Source organism: Limanda limanda, chromosome 4, assembly GCF_963576545.1.
Source record: "Limanda limanda chromosome 4, fLimLim1.1, whole genome shotgun sequence".
In the NCBI taxonomy this organism is placed as follows: domain Eukaryota; kingdom Metazoa; phylum Chordata; class Actinopteri; order Pleuronectiformes; family Pleuronectidae; genus Limanda; species Limanda limanda.
In genome coordinates this window covers 21512045-21530488 of record NC_083639.1, presented here as the reverse complement: position 1 = coordinate 21530488, position 18444 = coordinate 21512045, and the positions used below count along the sequence as shown (strand labels likewise).

General features: G+C 41.3%; 1 protein-coding gene across 1 annotated transcript in view; it reads right to left on the bottom strand.

The window, feature by feature from the left end:
• Positions 1-609: 609 nt before the first annotated feature.
• The window catches only part of epha8 (eph receptor A8), a 101564-nt gene continuing 83729 nt past the window's right edge, over positions 610-18444 (bottom strand). Inside the window, exons 9-20 of the mRNA XM_061069411.1 lie at positions 18302-18426; positions 16088-16250; positions 13687-13819; positions 11073-11140; positions 10666-10791; positions 9905-10090; positions 7866-7927; positions 6960-7169; positions 3165-3314; positions 2880-3070; positions 1868-2026; positions 610-724 (exon numbers count right to left, since the gene is read on the bottom strand). Coding sequence (XP_060925394.1) covers positions 610-724; positions 1868-2026; positions 2880-3070; positions 3165-3314; positions 6960-7169; positions 7866-7927; positions 9905-10090; positions 10666-10791; positions 11073-11140; positions 13687-13819; positions 16088-16250; positions 18302-18426 — 1688 coding nt within the window. The remainder of the gene's footprint in view (positions 725-1867; positions 2027-2879; positions 3071-3164; positions 3315-6959; positions 7170-7865; positions 7928-9904; positions 10091-10665; positions 10792-11072; positions 11141-13686; positions 13820-16087; positions 16251-18301; positions 18427-18444) is intronic.

Genomic DNA, 18444 nt, shown 5'->3' with positions numbered 1-18444 from the left:
CCGTGGAGAATTGTGCCTGTTGATGGTATTAATAGCCTGGGGTGATATAGGTCTTCTCCACTGCGGAGACGATCTGGCAACTCGGCTGAGCCCTATGTCACTGTTCTCCATTCGCAAGCTGTTTACTGCAGGAGAGGTGGCAAGTGCGATCAGAACATTTGAGCAAACCCACCCTACCCCCACCCCCTTCCCCATCGCCAACCGACACGTCACGCCATGTACTCTTGCTATTGCCCGGTTCAGTAAATCATTTGACTCTCGTAAATTCATGATTGATAAATTATCTTCTCTTTGTAGGCAACAAAATGAAAAAATGTAAGGCAGTCTTTCCATTTACAAATAAGACAATAAACTCAGAAAAATGTGATCGGATAAGAAAAAAAAAAATGAAAAGGTCGGACATGTCCTTAAGAAGTCATGTTTACTTGCTCCATGGTTAAAATCCTTTTCAAGTTTCGTTCTTCAGTCTCTCGAGGAAAAAAAAGTCTGTAAAGTTCCCAAACATCTTCCTCTCCCTTTTATCCATCTTTCATCTGGTTCCCCATGGAGTCCCTCTAGACCTTATAGGGTTTGTAGACTTCAGCAGGAAGAAAACCGCAGAGGTGGCAGTTATACGTGCACCGAAGGCACACTCTTGTTGAGGACCTGCACCCTCATCAGCTGGACACTGGTCATGATCTTCTTCTGGTGGCCCATCAGCGTCACCCCGAGCCTCTGGATGTCTCTGGACAGCACGCAGATAAAAACACACACAAATCTCTGTCAACGCCCCAGCAACACACTCAGATCTTAGACAGATTCTAATTAGCATCCAAATGTTAAAAATATTGAGTTCACCACAACAGATTGTAATTTGTCAGCTTTACTTGACAAATTTAAATGTTGTGTCATTTTCACAGCAGCAATAAAGGTTAACTGTCGCAGAAATATACAAAAACTACTATACGAATGTCAATGAAACTTGGTGGACGGATGTGATGGGTCATGTAAGGACCCATTACATTTTTGAGCTGCCCCAGGATTTTATTTTTACTTTCGTTAATACTTTGTGACCGAAAAGACCCAATGAGCAGGCAGCTGTGAGTATCTGAACTAAATTAAATTGGAATCGGTAGCTTTTCCAAAGTTCTTCGTTTCATCAGCTCTAAAACACTAAGAACGTAGTCATGTGGATGTAGCATGGGTGCCCTTAGTCTGAATCTGCCCCCTCCCCCCCCAGATATATTTCAAATTAAAAGCCTTGGAGCGGCCAGAAGAGCTTCCCCTAGAATGGACTCTGTTGTATTCATTATTTCCTCCTTTTTTCTCATAGACACCTTATGTGTCAGTTAAATCCAGGTTTTTGTCTAATGATTTGGCATGTCCTGCTCCACAGCTTTAAAATTTGACGAACACATAAACAATTAATTGTTGGCTTTAAATATGAATTAATTTAGTTTTTATCTTGTCTTATTCTATTGTTATTTGACTGTAGCGCAATACAGAAATAAGCTTGATTTGATTGGCCTGCACCTACGGCCCTTGTCCTGTGTCTGTATTTTGGGTCATGAGATCCATAATCGTCAACCAGAGGGAATAATTCCCCCCCTTTCCTAATCGGTCTACATATAAACATGCCTGACGGAACTTCACTGACAGTAGCTTGACACAGATTAAATCACTTGAGATTCACTGGGAGCAGTCTTACAAGTGTGGAGAAGCCAGAACCCACTTCAACGTGTCAGTCAAACTGTTAAAGCCCTAATGATCTCTCGCCCTGCAGGGGCCTTGAAGACATCAGCTGGTGGAGCCCAGCGTTACATTCTGCTGCTTAACAGCTCTCCGTCACCTCTGAGATGTTATCACCCTCATCGCAGTCAGTGCTCACCCTTGGTTCATGCTTATGACGTGTCCCAGAGTGTGGTACCCCTCTGTTGCAAAGCGCTCCTTGTAGCGGCCCATCTTTATGGTGTCCAGCCACTCGTCTACTGAGTTACAGCTACTGAAGTCAGGAATAGCTCTCTCCATCAGAGGAGGACTGCTTAAACTGCGGCAGAGACAGATGGCCGTGAATAGACAGAGAGAGGAAGACAAAAAGACAAGTTAGAGGGAGTCAGAACACAAGAAAAGAGTCAACTGGGTGAGAGGCGGCTTGAAATGCACTAGTACCCAAGGCAGACAATCAATAGCTGTTAAAAGGATAGAGAAAAGGTGGCGGCTGAGTTTGCAGGATGGCTGCTTTGGGTAGATTAATAAAAGAAGAAATCCTTAACACTCCTGCTTCTCCTCCGCCTCTTCCTCTAACTACATTTTCCCCTCACCCACACACACAGACGTACAGGGAAGCACTATGCCACGCAACACTGACTCTGTACGACCTGGGGTCTGAACTGAGCAATTTACACAAGTCCAGCCTCGGCCCTGGTGTCATCTCAGACCTGCTCCCACGTTCAGCACAGATCAATGTCAATATCACAGCGAGGCTTTTACTTAACGCACAGCGCGTCTATCAGATGGGCTTATTGGAAAATGAACATGACCTCTCGCTTCATCTGATGGAGAACTTTGACGGAAACTTCACACTGCAACTTTATCCCACCACGCTTGTGTTTGATAGCAGCGGGACGAGATTGGATTTACTCCATCTCCCATACTGGGACAGTTAGTTCGTAGGCCTAACAGTCTGTCTCCATATATTGTCCATGATATCATCTTCTCAGCCCCTCACAGGCGGGGTCTTGTTTTGATTTGCAGCTTTATCCCCTCATCACAAGAACCAATATTTGACTACATTTTGGTGAACTGTCTGGCCAAATTAAATCAAAAGACTCTTTAGCATGTGAGACAATGCGCCCATGTAGCTTCGCTGCAAATGTGGTGCTATTCAGCGGCTCGCCCACCTGCAGAGCATGTCCATGGACTTCAGGTTCTCCGGGTTGCGGATTAGCTTGTCGAGAACGGTGACTATCTGGCAAAAGCGCGGCCTCTCGTTGCGTTCCTTCTGCCAGCAGTCCAGCATGAGTGTGTGCAGAGCAGCAGGGCAGCCCATGGGAGCAGGCAGCCTGTAGCCCTCCTCCACAGATTTGATCACCTGCACAATGTCAAGAAAATATGGATGAGAGCACAGTGTCAAGCAGGAAAATACACTGAGTGAGTATAAGCTATGATCAAAAACCAGGGCTCACGTCTCTGTTGGTGAGGTTCCAGTAAGGTCGCTCCCCATAAGACGTCACCTCCCACATGACCACGCCGTAGCTCCAGACGTCACTGGAGGAGGAGAACTTCCTGTAGGTGATGGCCTCCGGAGCTGTCCAGCGGATCGGGATCTTTCCGCCCTGCCAGACACAAAAAGGAGTTCAACTGGGTCCGGACTTTACCTGGAGTTTACCATTTACACATGAACAATGCAGCGGGAGATTCTCTACACAGACGCGTTCAGGTGTGGTGCAGCCAGGTGCAGCAGGCAAGAGGCAGGATGTGATGTATTAATTCTACTTTTCTTGACAGCAGAGACACCGACGTCAGCTCTTATCGCCACAGACTCACTTGTGTGTGACTTTGCTTTTTCTACTGGAGATATTTGTTTTCTTTTAAATTGAAAACAGCTAACTAAATGTTGAGTAGTGTAATGTAAGCCCATCATTGTTTTCTACGAAGAGTTTTACTTGTGTTAGAATCAAGAAGTTTGAAATATAAAAATTCCCTTTGAATATGATTAAGAGAATCAAAAGAATCATAAAATGGAAATGTAATGTATTGTAAATGTAAATTTGTAAAGCACTTGACAAAGCACTTGACAAAGTGCTTTACAACAAACAATAAGAGTTTCACGATCAGAGTAAAAATAATTATAATAAAGATAGAGATAATAGTAAAAGTCATGGATATCGATAAAATTTAAGTACTTCCTAAAATCCTTAATAAATGTACTTAGTTACTATGGTCTTCGGAGGGAATGTCCACAAAAGCACAACGTTAAATGACACATTAAAGACAAGAGGGAGCCGGTGTGGACATGGTCAGGACAAGAATAGCCTTGCAAATGTGAGCAGGTATGTGAGCCACTTACATTATTTTGACGTGGAGCTGACACTTAATTAGGTTGACAAATGGATACATCACTTGTTTAACAAACACGGCGCTCCCCGCGGGTTGTTTTAAACATCTGAAGGTTACTCTCAGAACGCAGGCCGCTGCACATACCTGCTGTCCTGCTAAACAGTAAATCCAGCAACTCAAGCCAGAGGAATTCACTAACCTTAATTCACTGTCGTATTACTCGACAGGTTCTTCAAAGTGACTTTGCTGCCACTTTGATTCCATGCAATAAGCAGCTTTATTCGCTTTACTTACAATTTCTAGGCATTTATGTGAACTGTATTAATCTCCAGCCATTATCCACCATTAATTCAAGATGCGCTGTAATGCCACTGTGGTGTCTGTAATATCACAATCTACAGTCTTCATCCCCTCCAGAGTGTCTGAGTGATGCTGCGTGTAATCACCTTGCTGTCTCTAATCTGATTTCTGTGCTTTAACATTAACAGACTGTAACAGACAAATGTGTCAAATGCTGATTTCCGTGTGCTGCAGGCTGATAGCATCACACTGTGGATGGAGCTGCTTCTGCCTTTTTTAGTTAAGACTTAGTATATCTGCTCCCATCAGGCTGTAGGTTTAATATCAGGCTGTTCTCAACAGCAGCACTTACACAGGTTTTTACTTTGCTCCCACATTTACGGGATTAATGTTGTATTCTTTTTTCTACATCTCTGTGGTGCAGTTTTATCTGTCACTGACTTTTATGTTTGCCTTTTTGTTATTCTCTTTGCTATAGCTCTCGGTGGAGCTGCCAACTTCAAGCCTGTATATGAATACAAAATGCATTTCAGCTTGTCAGTTCAGTTCACAGAATATTAAGATTTTTATCATTTTTTCCACCAAACAAAATGATTTGACTGTGATCACATTAAGTCACGAGAAAAGTGAATTATTATGTTGGAATGATCTTAGGGTCTATTTTTTCAAAATTCAAAATACTTACATCTCAAGGACACTACTTACTGCCTAGTGCTGCCTAAAGTCGAGGTTCAAACTACATGACTCTCAGTCTGATCGCTGGATAGTTCACACTAAACGATTGGCCTCACGTTTGATCACATCCTGCTCACAGAATGACACAACGAACTAAAGGAGGTGAAACACTTCAGTGGACGTCACAGTTATAAAGAATGGAGAGCAGCTCGGGCCTCACTTTTTTGTCCAAAAAATTATCCGAAACTGGTGTGATTTATGTCAGCTCTACTGAGTTTGTGTTATTCTGTCCCTCACACAGATAGATACTGCTGGATTTTCCCATTTCAGACATGTCCAAAGTAGAAAAATTATCAGGGGACACCTCACCACTACATGCACCATTACCATCTTCACCTTGTCCTGTGCTCTGATTAGCCAGAGTTTGCACTAATTGTTGCCAACTTCCGAATATATTTCCAAGAGGTAAGAACAGGCTGGAAATATGACATGTGCCTCGGACACGTTGGAAATCTGTCAGCGAGCCTTTATAATCAGGTCTTTCACAAATAGTAATTGCAGTCTGCAAGCTTTCCAGCACCTTTTTGTGTCTTTTGTCGTTCACTTGCAGAACTTGTCTGTGGCAAATCTGGCTCAAAATTGTCTGTTGTGAACTAGTTCTAGGTTCTAGGTGGAGCTAACTGGATAAGTAGGTGTCAGTGACGTCCTCAGGCCATAAAAAAATGGAGAGCGACACAGATTCACACGGCACCAGTACCACAGAGGACTTTTCCCCTCCAGAATCCCCTGAAGTGGGCATTAGAGTGGAGGGCCCTTGGTGGTCTGAGGTTGTTGGCTCCAGCCCCAGTAACGCCTGAAGCTGAAGCTCTTGGCTCCGAGGCAAAGCAAGTACAAGAGAGGATGGGGGGGTGTCTAGAAAACTACGCTATTGGAGTCCACAGTTGGTCTTTAAACATCATTTACCCAGTTTGATCATTAACCTGCCCACATTTGATCACAGGTTCTAAACTAGACTCGTGTTTCATGTCATTCAAATTTCATCTCAAAGAACATATTTAAGTGAGCAGTATCTATTTATTGTTATCTGTTTGGTTTTGTCAAAGCACAGAGGAAGGATATGCACAAATCTAAGTAAGGTTGATGCCTTGTAACAAAGAAATCAAATTAAATGTTTCGAACAATGTAATTAAAGGAGTACTCCATTGATTTGTTATTGCATTTCCATAAAGTTAGAGAACTCACAGGAAACTTCAAAGACAAAGATTTACTGACGCTTAATCAATATAGTATATAGGGTCAGGCTCCAAATGTACTGTATTTTCCATAAAGCATTTTTACATGATGTTTCATTTGTTATACAGTGAATGTATTTCAACGCTTAACTTCAATTTGTTCCAAGTCTCAGGCCCAAACAGAGATCATCATTTTTTTTTAAAAAAACTCATTATCATCTATGAAATGTGAGTTTCTCCCTAAATAGGGGAAAGAAAGCACAATAGACAGTTACTCAGTATTGGCTATCACATAAGAGGAATATGGCTTCACAGATGTTGGCTCCAGGGTTTCAGACATTACTCAAGGCTAAAAGTATGTAAATCTTTGTCTCTGTGGCTTCAGATTTCTTGAGGAGTCCCCAAACTTTATGGAAGCAATCTAGTAAATCCCTAAGTAGCCCTTTAAAATCTGAATAGTGTCTTCTCACCCTGTGCAACTCATTATTATCATGCAAGTCAACATGAGACTGTAACTTTGAAATGTAATGTCATAATTATATATATGTCTAATTATTGGAGGTGTATATATACCTACATTGTTTAAGGTTTGTGCATATATTACACCTATATTACACGTTCGTATGATAAAGACAATGTCTTTTGAGGCACATTGCATGCATCTGAATGTGTGTGTGTCGCTGCATTAATGCTTGCCTCAATGTGAAAACTCACACTGGTGGTGTATGCAGCGTCAGGGTCGTCCTCCAGTACTCGGGATAGGCCGAAGTCAGACACCTTACACACCAGGTTGCTGTTGACCAGGATGTTTCGGGCAGCCAGGTCTCTGTGGATGTAGCCCAGGTCAGACAGGTAGGTCATACCGGCCGCGATGCCGCGCAGCAACCCCACCAGCTGGATGATGGTGAACTGGCCGTCGTGTCTCTGCAGGAACGCAGGAGAGAACAGACAAGATCAGGGAGGAGGAGGAGGAGGCGGCGACAGAGAAGCTTTAACAACAAATCAAAAAAAGGAAAAGCAAATGTGAGGAGTGATAATAGACAAGATTTTAATCAAGATAGAGAAAAGAGTAAAGATAAGAGAGTAAAACATGACAGGGATTTGCTTTTATGTTATAATCTGCAGTATTTTCATATAAGCAAATACTGGATCTGTTTGATTTTGATGTAATACAATGTTAAATCAACCTATAGACTATCTCACTGAAAAAAACGTTTGCATGTGATGATGGTGCCTGACAACAGTCGTCTGATACGATGTGAACACTGGAAATATGGATCGTCTAATTTCTAGATTTTAATATCACATGAATAGAATAATCCCTTTCTGCTTCATGTTTTGAGAAAATCCTCTGCATTTTTAGGACGGGGGTTGTCAGTTTAAATCAAAGCTTCCTTTATATGTTCTGAGACGCCTACATCTTGGTGATATGTTGTTTCGAATGGGCAGTGATGTCCTCCCCCAAGGAAAACAGACACACACTGTCCTGACAGTTAAATGGACAAACTGTACTTTGAGAATATAGAGTAAATAGTCAAATTACACCATAGACTGACACAGAACAAAAAAAACAAAACCAGACTCTCTTAATGCTCCTCAACAAAAAGTATGAATACCAACCCTGAGGAAGGAGTCCAGAGAGCCGTTCTCCATGTACTCTGTGATGATCATCACCGGTTTGCCTGGAGAAACAGACAAAAACATGATGGATCATTCCGGTGCTGCACTAGATATCAACAGTATGTAAACAATTTATTCAGCCTATATCCACGTTGAACTCTAATTGACGCTGTGTTGAACATACTGTGGTTCTTTTCTGTTAATAACCCTGAGTAACCAGGGAGTTGTTGCTGTTGAGTTTTCAGCCATGCTGTTGGCCTCGATGTACAGACGTTAAGGTCTGTCTGTCCACCACTTTACTCTAAATGAAATTTCTTAACAATTATTGGTTGGTTTGAGATGCTCTTGATCTTGGTTATCTATTTAACAACATCTCAAGCTTGACATTTGTAGTTTTGCTTGAGATCTTCTATATCAATCCCCAGAAAAAGTTAATGTTTAGTTTGTGAACTAAACATTAACTTTTAACACAACTCAGGCACCATAACCCATTTGAAAAAGTCCAGGATCACTGTACACTTGGAGACAGAGAGAGATCAGAAAGAATACACTCCAAACTTCAAAAACTACATATTAAATTTACTTTACTTATTTAGTTACTTTAAGTTTAATATAAAGGGTCAGATTTAATTAACTGTTTCCTACCATGTTAAGTTAGTGGGAATAAATCAAATATCTTGAGAATGATTTCATAAAAGGTATTAAAGTATTATGTATATTGAACTTTTTTTCATGCATGAAATTAAACTAAAGTTACATTGGAATTTAATATGTACTTTAAATACATGAGGTCAGTATTTTAGACAGTATTCTATCATATCATGTTGGCTATCACAGAGACATATCTACCCCCACTGTGATTTAAAAATGCTGAGCTTCAGGTGTTACATTGGTCAGACTTGATAAAGAGAGCATGGAGGTGTACCCTGTTGATTCGCAGTATAACCTGTAGAATAATGAATGATGTTAATAAGCATTGGTATTTCTGTCGTTCTTTAGCAACAGTCAGTTGCTTGTTGCACAAAATGTCACCAGTGAATTTCCTTGGCTCCTGTTAAAGATGCCAGATGAATCAGATACCTGCTTCCTTCAGACAGCTGTGAGGAGACACCAGAGTAAAGACTCCGCCTATCTGCACAGTCTGTCGAACTGTCATAGATAACAGAATTCATTAATCTTTATTCTCTCTAACCGATATCCATGTTAAAGTCATAATCTGAATTTTGTCACGTGTCATCTGGTTAAAAAGCAGAAAGACAAGAAATTGGAAACGTGACGAAAAGACTTTGTGTGATTTTATATGGATGTGATACAATTAAGCGAAATCCTATGGAGCAGTGTTTTAAGAAGAGCATTTGACGCAGGTCAAATATAAACATCTCATTGTTTAGAAACTTTTGATGATTCTTTTACCTTCCCACTAAAGATAACTACACATCTCACACATTCCCCCTGTGATTTAAGCTCACTGGCAAATATTACTAAAATATATCACTTTCATTGCATTTCATAAGCATGAAGTCACTATAATTGATACTTTCCATTTTTAAATCCTCAGCCCAAGAGCATCCTGCAGCGGGTCGGGAACATTTTATTGTGGAAGCTTATGACACCACTACTTCACAGATACTTTTCAAAGAACACAACTCAGGCACCATAACCCATTTGATGTAGGTATCTGTGAATGTAGCATGTGTGTTTAATCATGGGCAACGGTACACGTTGCAGGTTAACGGTTCCGGCAGGTCCGGATTTGACAAGGAGATAATTGCTGGTAATGGGTCTGCTGTGGAGATTTGCAGGTGTGGGTTTGAAAAAATGGATCTGTGCAGGACTCACTTATTTATGGGCTTAAATAAAATGTAGAGTTATAAGTCAAAGAGGATTCAAGTGTTAGTGTTTAGTAATGGAGCAATAAAGGAATTATAGGAATGTAAAAATGTATTTTCACTGGTAATTATTATGTTCACGCTCAATATGTCCTGTAAAAATTCATTTTAAACATATATACATTAATACATGTATGAGTGGTGGCGTACTCTGAGTCACTACTCCCTCCAGGCGGATCACGTTGGGGTGGTCGAACTGGGCCATGATAGACGCCTCGGCCAGGAAGTCTCTCTTCTGCTTGTCTGTGTATCCTGCCTTCAGGGTCTTCAGGGCCACTGGGATGTCTCTTTTCCCCGGGAGCCTCATACGACCGTAACACACCTCTCCAAATTCCCCTAAACACAAAAACAAGACAATTAATTTACATTCAGCCTTAATATTTTTGTTAACTGTACTGGACATGCACTGTACTTCGCTGCACTCACACTCCCTCTTAAGACCTGGCTGCAAATTAGTTTATTTGCTGGGTTAGATAAAAGAAACAGATCCACTTATTGGCAGTCTGGCCACATACATGTGCACACCCTGAACAAAGCTAATCATCAATCCATCATTTCTCATAACTGCTTATCTCTCGTTCAGAAGAACTGTAATTGTGCTTCCTATACTTCTGTGAAAGTCTGCAGCAGTCAGATGGAGCAGTGCATTGTGGGCCTGGAACAGTGTTAGTATTCCCTTCCCTGCCTGTCTGAGGAGCTTTGATTGACAGGCCCACGCAACGCTCTGATTCCGCTCTGCCGTCCTCCTCTCTGCTGCACACCACAGCCTTTACACCAGCCAATGATTTTAACTTAGCTCAGCCAATGATTCCCACTCTGCGCATGCATGTGTGTGTGTGTGTGTGTGTGTGTGTGTGTGTGTGGTGTGTGTTTGCGTGCACGTGTGGGTGTACAGAAGTTCATGGTTTTACCTGATCCAATGATTTTCTCTATTTTGATCCTGGAAGCTTCAATTTCTCGGGCAAACTCGTGGACCGCCTGGCAGGGGTCCTCGTATGTGTGTGGGTCGATATAGAACCTCGCGTCTGGGAATGACACTAAGATAAACAACATTACCATTTGGTCACATATCGGAGAATGAGAGCAACATCACATCTGAGCCCCTGCCACCGGCGTGTGGAGGGAAAGCTGATGAAAGGGAAGGAATGGCTTGGAGAAAGGAGCACAGAGGGAGAGAGAGAATGAGCAGCATACAGGGAACAAGGCCTGTGTGCTCCGGTAATCACTCAGAGCGTGATGAAGATTGTTTGCTCCGAGGAGGAACTGTAATGAGATCTAATCTATTATTGGTAATAATCGGGGAATGGGTCAAACATACCGTGGCCGTTCTGGTAATGCATCTTCTCCTCATCAGAGTCCTGGAAGGCTTTGCTGTAGCCACAGTGTCTATACAAATCACAAACACACACACACACACACACACGCAGCCAGTCATCCAAATACAGACACATGCACACACATAAACATACAGCGGGGTGAGTACAGGACAATAGTGATCATCAAACTCCTACCAAAGCTCATAATTAATTGATGAATCATTGTTCGTAATGAATTTTTTTACATTTTTATATCTGATTGCTGCATATTTATTTACTGGTTGACCTTTTACTCTTTCTTTTTGCACTGGCAGGCAGAGGGAGAAGGTCAGAGGTTACCCTTACCCCCCGAAGTTAAATAAAACATCACATCATCCAAGAAGACATATTATCTCATGTACTCTGAGTGGTATTAATTCAAACAGTACATCAGGCTTTTATTTTGTGCAGGATTTTGAACGCACATAGATAGTTTACATCTCCACTAGAGGGGAGATGATTATAAAATACATTTTCATACCACTAAAAGTAACAGAGAAAACATATAATGCCTTGTGACATTACCAATCAAATCATTTGATCATGAGATTCTAATTATTCATGATAATAAATTGACATGACATCGCATGAGTATACATGTTAAAAAGCCACAATAAACACATCCCGGGAGAGAAAGGAGGTAAAGGGCAGGAAGATTCAACTTGCATTCACAGACCCTTGTGGGATGGCAACTTTCAGGCACGTTGAAAATTAAGCGACTAATTTACTCAACTCAAATAATGTAAATATTGTATTTTCTGATGCTGTCACTACACTGATTCTTTATATGGCAGTTTGTTTCCTGCTAGTTTTGAACTTCAGTATGAAAGCTGATGTTTTTTCTACGGAGCCTGGGAAAAGACAGAGAAAAATACATGGAAGTACTGAATAAAAACTTGGCGAGATTTTGTTAAAGTACGTTTCTTTCACCATAAATATTTTCTTTGTCCCTTCAATCATTTTCGAAATTTGGGATCAATAAAGTACATCCATCTATCTATCTACCCAGGGGCCTGCAGTCTTTTCAGATGAAACTTGCAGGTGGTCTTTACATGGGCACTGGAACAAAAACGGAGCTCACAGTCCCAAAAACCTGAGAAAGAGATAGGCTGCTATTCATTGTGAAAGGGACCTGGCATCGCTTCCCACTGTGCTGCAGAGAGAAGGCCCCCAGCAGCAGTCTACTATAAATGCCCTCTGTTAGGAGAGATTTAACTTTCTGTGGTGTTCACTTCTGCTAATGCATTTAACCTCCTTTAAGTATAACACTTATTTGTCCAGCTCGAATGCAAATGTGAAAGCTTTGTCTGTCAGTATAGATACTTTAAAATCTGACAGGGCTGCTGAGACATCCACACTGACAGTCGTCTACTCAAATAACTCTCCTAGTCTCCTCATTACTGTTTGCATCATGGACGCAATTCAGCACAGACTAAATGCTGCAGGTGACAGAAGAGCTGCTAAAAGTAAATTTACCGGAAATAATTTGACAAAGTTATTCCATTAACTGATGGGATGAACTCCCTTAATCATCCATAGGTCTCCAGGCTGCTGGCACACACTGCATGTATCTTAGATGATCACAGAGCACCAGCATTAGCCAGGGTGCTGTGTTTTACTATCTGATTTTTATATTCATATAGATTAAAATCTCATTTAGTCAGTAGCCGCTGATTCATCTGGGGTGAACTATTCTTTTCCGCTCATCATTCAAGTTTACTTCCTTTCGGTCCCAGGGCCTTTTTGGTATTTTCTTACCACTTTTATATTAGGCTGGCAAGTGGCCCAACTCACTAAGTTTTAGTGTACTCATATTCTTTTATTATATAGAAAATTTTACTTCTACATTCCACCAGTGAGGATGTTCTTTTTCCATCGTTCATCTTATTGTCATTAAATATACTGGACTTCGCTGTCAAGGTAACATGGCTTTGCCTGGATCACATCATTAAATCCTCCAACTTATTGTGTTTTTCTCCTCCAAGAGAATGGAAATGAAGAAAACTTAATATGGATTGAAATATGAATTAATTAAGGGCATTGAAATGAATTATTCTCTGCTGTCCTACACTACAGAGATGTAAGATGAAGACATCAAAAGGGAGGGAAGGGGGGGCTGATGGGATAAATGGGAACGTTTGGCTTGAAAGCTACTGGACATGAATCAACATAATTAAATCCAAGATGAGGTGGAAATTATGACTTGGAAAAATTAGCTGTGTAAGTCAGTGAGAAGACAGGGAGGCTTGGTGGGTTTAGAGGAGCTGAAGCATTAGTTTTCAGAGCTCATCTCCAGTCCTCGACCTTGTTACTGATAGAACAGCATGCACATTATTAGTGCACTTCAACACTTTGAACATTTGAACATTTGAACATGATAAGTGGGACTAAAGGTAGTTTAGCTTCTCAAACACGGCCTTAAATATTATCTGTTCCCATGTTTGGAGGACATTTATATTCTAGCCTTACTTTCTTTTTACTTGCAGCAAATACAACATGTGGCACAAGCAGGGAAAACACAGCAACATTACACAAAGAGAGGCACAGTAGAGTAGTGTAAGAAATTGTTCCACACACAGCAGCGATGGGTAGTGTGGTAAAGTGTAGCCTTGCCGTTTCCTGCAGATGATGATGGCCAGAAATGTGACCAGGCTGGACACCAGGGCCATGCAGATCCATACGATGGTCATGGTGTTGTAGCGCAGAGGAGCTGCAAACACACACAAACACACTGTCAGCTGAGTGTTTCCAGTTTACCCTGTAGACACACACTGGCAAATGCAGGCGGCAGGTACAGTGGTCCTGGTCAAACAAGATAAACAAGAATTTGGACCTCTATTATAGGAGCTGCGCACTTTCTAATTACCTCCTGTTTGTATTTTGAAAAGTGTGTCTGCGGCATTATGGGTAGGAAATATTCAACCCCATATTGTCATTAGTATTCAGAGGTTGAAGTGATTATGTGTCCACCTTTAAGAACACCATTTCTTTGCAGACTGCACACAAACGGGAACTAGTGTTTTTTTCCAGACCCACACAAGGTCACTGTGACTTTTGACCTTTGACCACTGAAATCTGATCAGTTGATCTTTGAGTCCAAGGGACAACTGGTCAAGCTTTAGAGGAATTCCCTAAAGGCAGACTTGAGATATTATGTTCAAGAGGCAAAAAACTTGTGACCTTGACTTTCGACCACCCAAATCAAATTAAATAATCGGTGAGGGTAAGTGAAAATTTGTGGCATATTTGAAAACACAATGTTCAGCACTATTGTAGGAGTAAGTCAGGCAGACATGTTGGAACCAGAAACAGGGGCGACTACAAGTGAGAGTGCCTAAAAATAGTATTTTATTTATTGCTCTCTGCACCATAAGTGAAAGCCTTACTGTCGGGATCTATTTTATTATTTGACGCTGTCATTGGTTCATTGCAAGAGAAAAGAGACAGGACTGCTTGTTTTGCTCTTGTGTCATATGGACATGTTGACAATGTAAAAACATATATTTCCCATTGCATTCCCCTTATTACAAAATACATATTCACATATTTCCTTACTAAGTTATTAATGTATTCAGTAATTACAACATTTATGTCCTTATTACTTGCAACTCATGTATAATTCAGGAAAAAGTTTATAAGTTTTCTTAGCCCAAGGAAATCAAAAACAGTCTGTTTTAAACATAGCACCAGAATATGTACTGGAGCATAAACTATATATTAAAACAGCATGTAAACATTGAAAACACAATGTTTGATGTATGAGCTGAACCTGACTATTTGTGATGAAATTATTAGTATATTTTTAACTATGTCTGAGCTAACAGCAAATTCAAAGTTTATCAGAGGTTTATCTCAAGTTGCCACAGTGGTAACAGACCGAAGAGGTGTGTAATAAGCAAAAACAATAAAATAAATATATTATAGTATTAGTACGATATTTATTTGTTAGTTATTACTAGAGGGCTAACTCTTCATATATGTTTGTGCCTGCAGTTTTATGTAGATGGCCAATTATCTTTATAGAATTGGAGCCAAATACCACAAGTACCTTTTTACTATGACAGAGCCAGAAACCACAACTGACACAGCAGAAAAAAGGATGCTGACAGCACAGATACACCAGGATAAACAGAGAAACCACTCACCCTCCCAAGCACCTCAACACAACATGTTCTTCTGTGACCGATTATTGAAAATTAAATGGCATTAGTCTCATATCAACATTAGGTTAACTCTATCTGTGGGCACAGCTAGGCACAGAGTGGCTGCAGTGCTGTTTGCAGAGGGATAACGGACACGACCCAGCATGTCGGCGGCTGGGGTGTGTGTAGTCCTCTTGTTTTTACAGTCTGAACATGAATCAGTATCAGGAGCAGGAGAGTCGGGGTCGAGTGCAGCAGCAGAATGAAGGGAGACCATTAGTCAATGAAACAGCACTGGGACTCCAACCGGGCTGGAGGTTGTACTTTGCAGACCTTGAATTTGCTCCGCACGTTATCTGCCAAACCCCCTATTAGAAAAGACAAATATTCAAATACAACTTTTCCCTTTTTTCCTTTTTATTAACGCCTAACTTTCTGTGTTGCTTTTGCCTCAGGTGGAAAGACTCCTGAAGACTTCTCCCCCTGCCCTGCACTGTGTACAGCCTTTTGAAGCAGGGATATGCTGCAGTTCTGCTGACAAGGGTGACCCTCTTACAAAGTACAGATCAGTGCAACAGAGGGATGGAGCGAGGTGGTTATCAGGCGCAGTGACACCCAAGCCCCTTTAACCATGAATCATGCTGTGCAGCCTTTCAAAAGATTTCAGTGCTGAGTCTTTTAACAGAACTGTTTCCTTATTCTTTTTCCCCACCACTGTGTTAAACGGCACACGGCTGCTGAGGGCAGGCAGGAGGTTTTGAGCAACAATTCAGTGATACAGTACGTTATAGCTCTTGACCATCATGTGACACACACATTCACACACACACACGCACCTGCTTTCCCGGTCTGAATCTCCACATTCTGGCTGAAACGTCCGCAGCCTGCTGACGTTCTAGCTCGGACCTGGAAGATGTATTTGGTGCCCGGCTTCAGCCCTGACACTCGGGAGCTGGTATTTCTAGACTTCAGTGTGGAGTAACTCTGCTCTTCATTATCCTGTAAAGGACACAAGACACATTAAACATTAGCTTTAGGGAAATTGGTCTGCTGGTCAACTCCAGTACATACGAGCTATACAGTCCAATCTGAATGCGTAAAAATGTGTGGTTAAGAACAGAGAACAGATTTCACAACTACAAACATGAACTATGTGGGCTTCATTGTTGATGGCAAATAAGTTTAGAAACTATGCATTAATGCACTTTACTGTACAAGTGTATGATTGGAAAGTATTATAATGTTTCCCCAAGTTTAAAATTTCTGAGGACAAATAAAAAAATGGCCTTCCAGTCTGGTTATTTTAGCAGCAGATAAATTACTTTATTTATCTCTGTAAGAAAGCTGTTTGTGTAAAGATGAACAAGACACGTTAAATGTACATATACCGAAACATATGGCAACAGGAAGGACATTTTTCTTTTTTTTTTCACTGCTCTTTGAAGGGCCTTTTTAATTTGGTGCAGAGGTCCATTCATGGTCCATTTACATGGCTCAGGGGTCAAGAAGGAAGGAGGGACTCGATCTGGCCGCACATTTTTCATCACTTCATTCAACATGGACATTTTATTCTGAGTCTTCCCACATAAATTGTTCTTAATGTTTTCACAGGATTTGTTGACAGTCAGATAAACACCGGTCATATGCGGTGAGGCAGAGAAAGGCAAATCACGCTAAATTAAATACAAATAATCTTTTCTTAGTGTCTGTATTTGCATCTGGTAGATTTGTTGAACCCTGCGTTATGGATTGTTGTCATAAATGAAAACAACCTTATCTGCCAGTCAAATGTAATTGGCAGCCAATTACCTCACACATCTTTTGATCTGCCTCTATCAGCCGGGAAAGTGACAGGTGCTTTGAAAAGTGTTTGTCTTATTTTCATGTTTCCTTTCAAATCATTCCGTCATTTATGATTCATCGTTTTTCCAAATGCAAATGATCAAGCTTGTTATCCCTACTCACTATTCAAAGTTCTGTTTTTTTAGCATATATTCATTAAGAAAAGGGAGTTGGGGGGGGGGGGGGGGTGTATTGTTTTGAAAGGATTGTGTTCTTTTTTTGGAAGTCTTGATTATCAGTAAAGTTCATTATCATCACTGCTCCCCTCACCTTGTTTTCATCTCCCCGCTACAGCATCTTTTAAATTCAAAGATACTTTACAGGTTTGGAAGTAAAATAAGTTCAACAATAATAGGGGGGGGGCATAGTGCAACCAAACAACACAATGAGTGAATCATTCATGTATCCTTGGAAAGGATAAGAGCCTAATTATGAAGAAGTGCTAGGTGAAGAAATAAAAGCAATGTTTTTGGGTCTATATTATCGTCCTCAGCTCGAGTGCTGGTGCAGCGGCCGCCTCCCTTGCTGTGACTCATTCTTGTTTAGCACAGAACTATAGAAACTGTAAGAAAGCAGATTGCTGACTTGTCCACTTGAAATCCCCCACAGGCGTCTCGCCCCCTGAGCGAGGCCAGATTAAGATACCAGTGCAAGAGACGAGCTAATCCTTCAGCTCTCCCCACCATCCTGCTTGTACGGCTATGAGACTGCTCGCTCCCTGGCTGCTCCCTTTGCAATTAGCTGATTTCTATCATCTCACACACTCGCACACACACACTTTTACCGCAATTAGCTTGTCACAAGGCCTCTGCACTCGCCAGCCGCTTGCTGTCACTGTCACTTTCACTAAGTTGGAATCTACACTGTCTCATCCTCTGTCTTTCTCTCCCTCTCTCGACCCCTATTTCCTTTCAATTAGCTGAGCTGCCAGAGGGATCTTTTTCTTGGATTAAGTTATCCAGAGTCTATCCAGCCGCCACTTCTCTGCATTCAAAGTATCTTTGCTCAGCTTAGTCAGAGCCCTTTGATGACAATGAGCTCATGTTGTCTAGGTATCTTGGGGACTGCCTCAATAGTTTCATGTCAACTGTTTTTTGAAAACAGAAGATAGTGACGAAACCATAAAACTGATGACTACAGTGTTCAGTTTTGGTTTTCTTCAAGAGCACTTTTTGTGTGGCACAGATGCAGCAGTTAGTTGAGTGTACCTTCTCGTAATATTTGATGTCATACTCCAGAATTACTCCGTTGGGCTGGTCGGGCTCGTGCCACCGCAGAATCACACTGCTCTGACTGGTGTTCTCCTGGCGGATGGCTAATACTTCAGAGGGGGCTGCAAAGGAAACAGGAG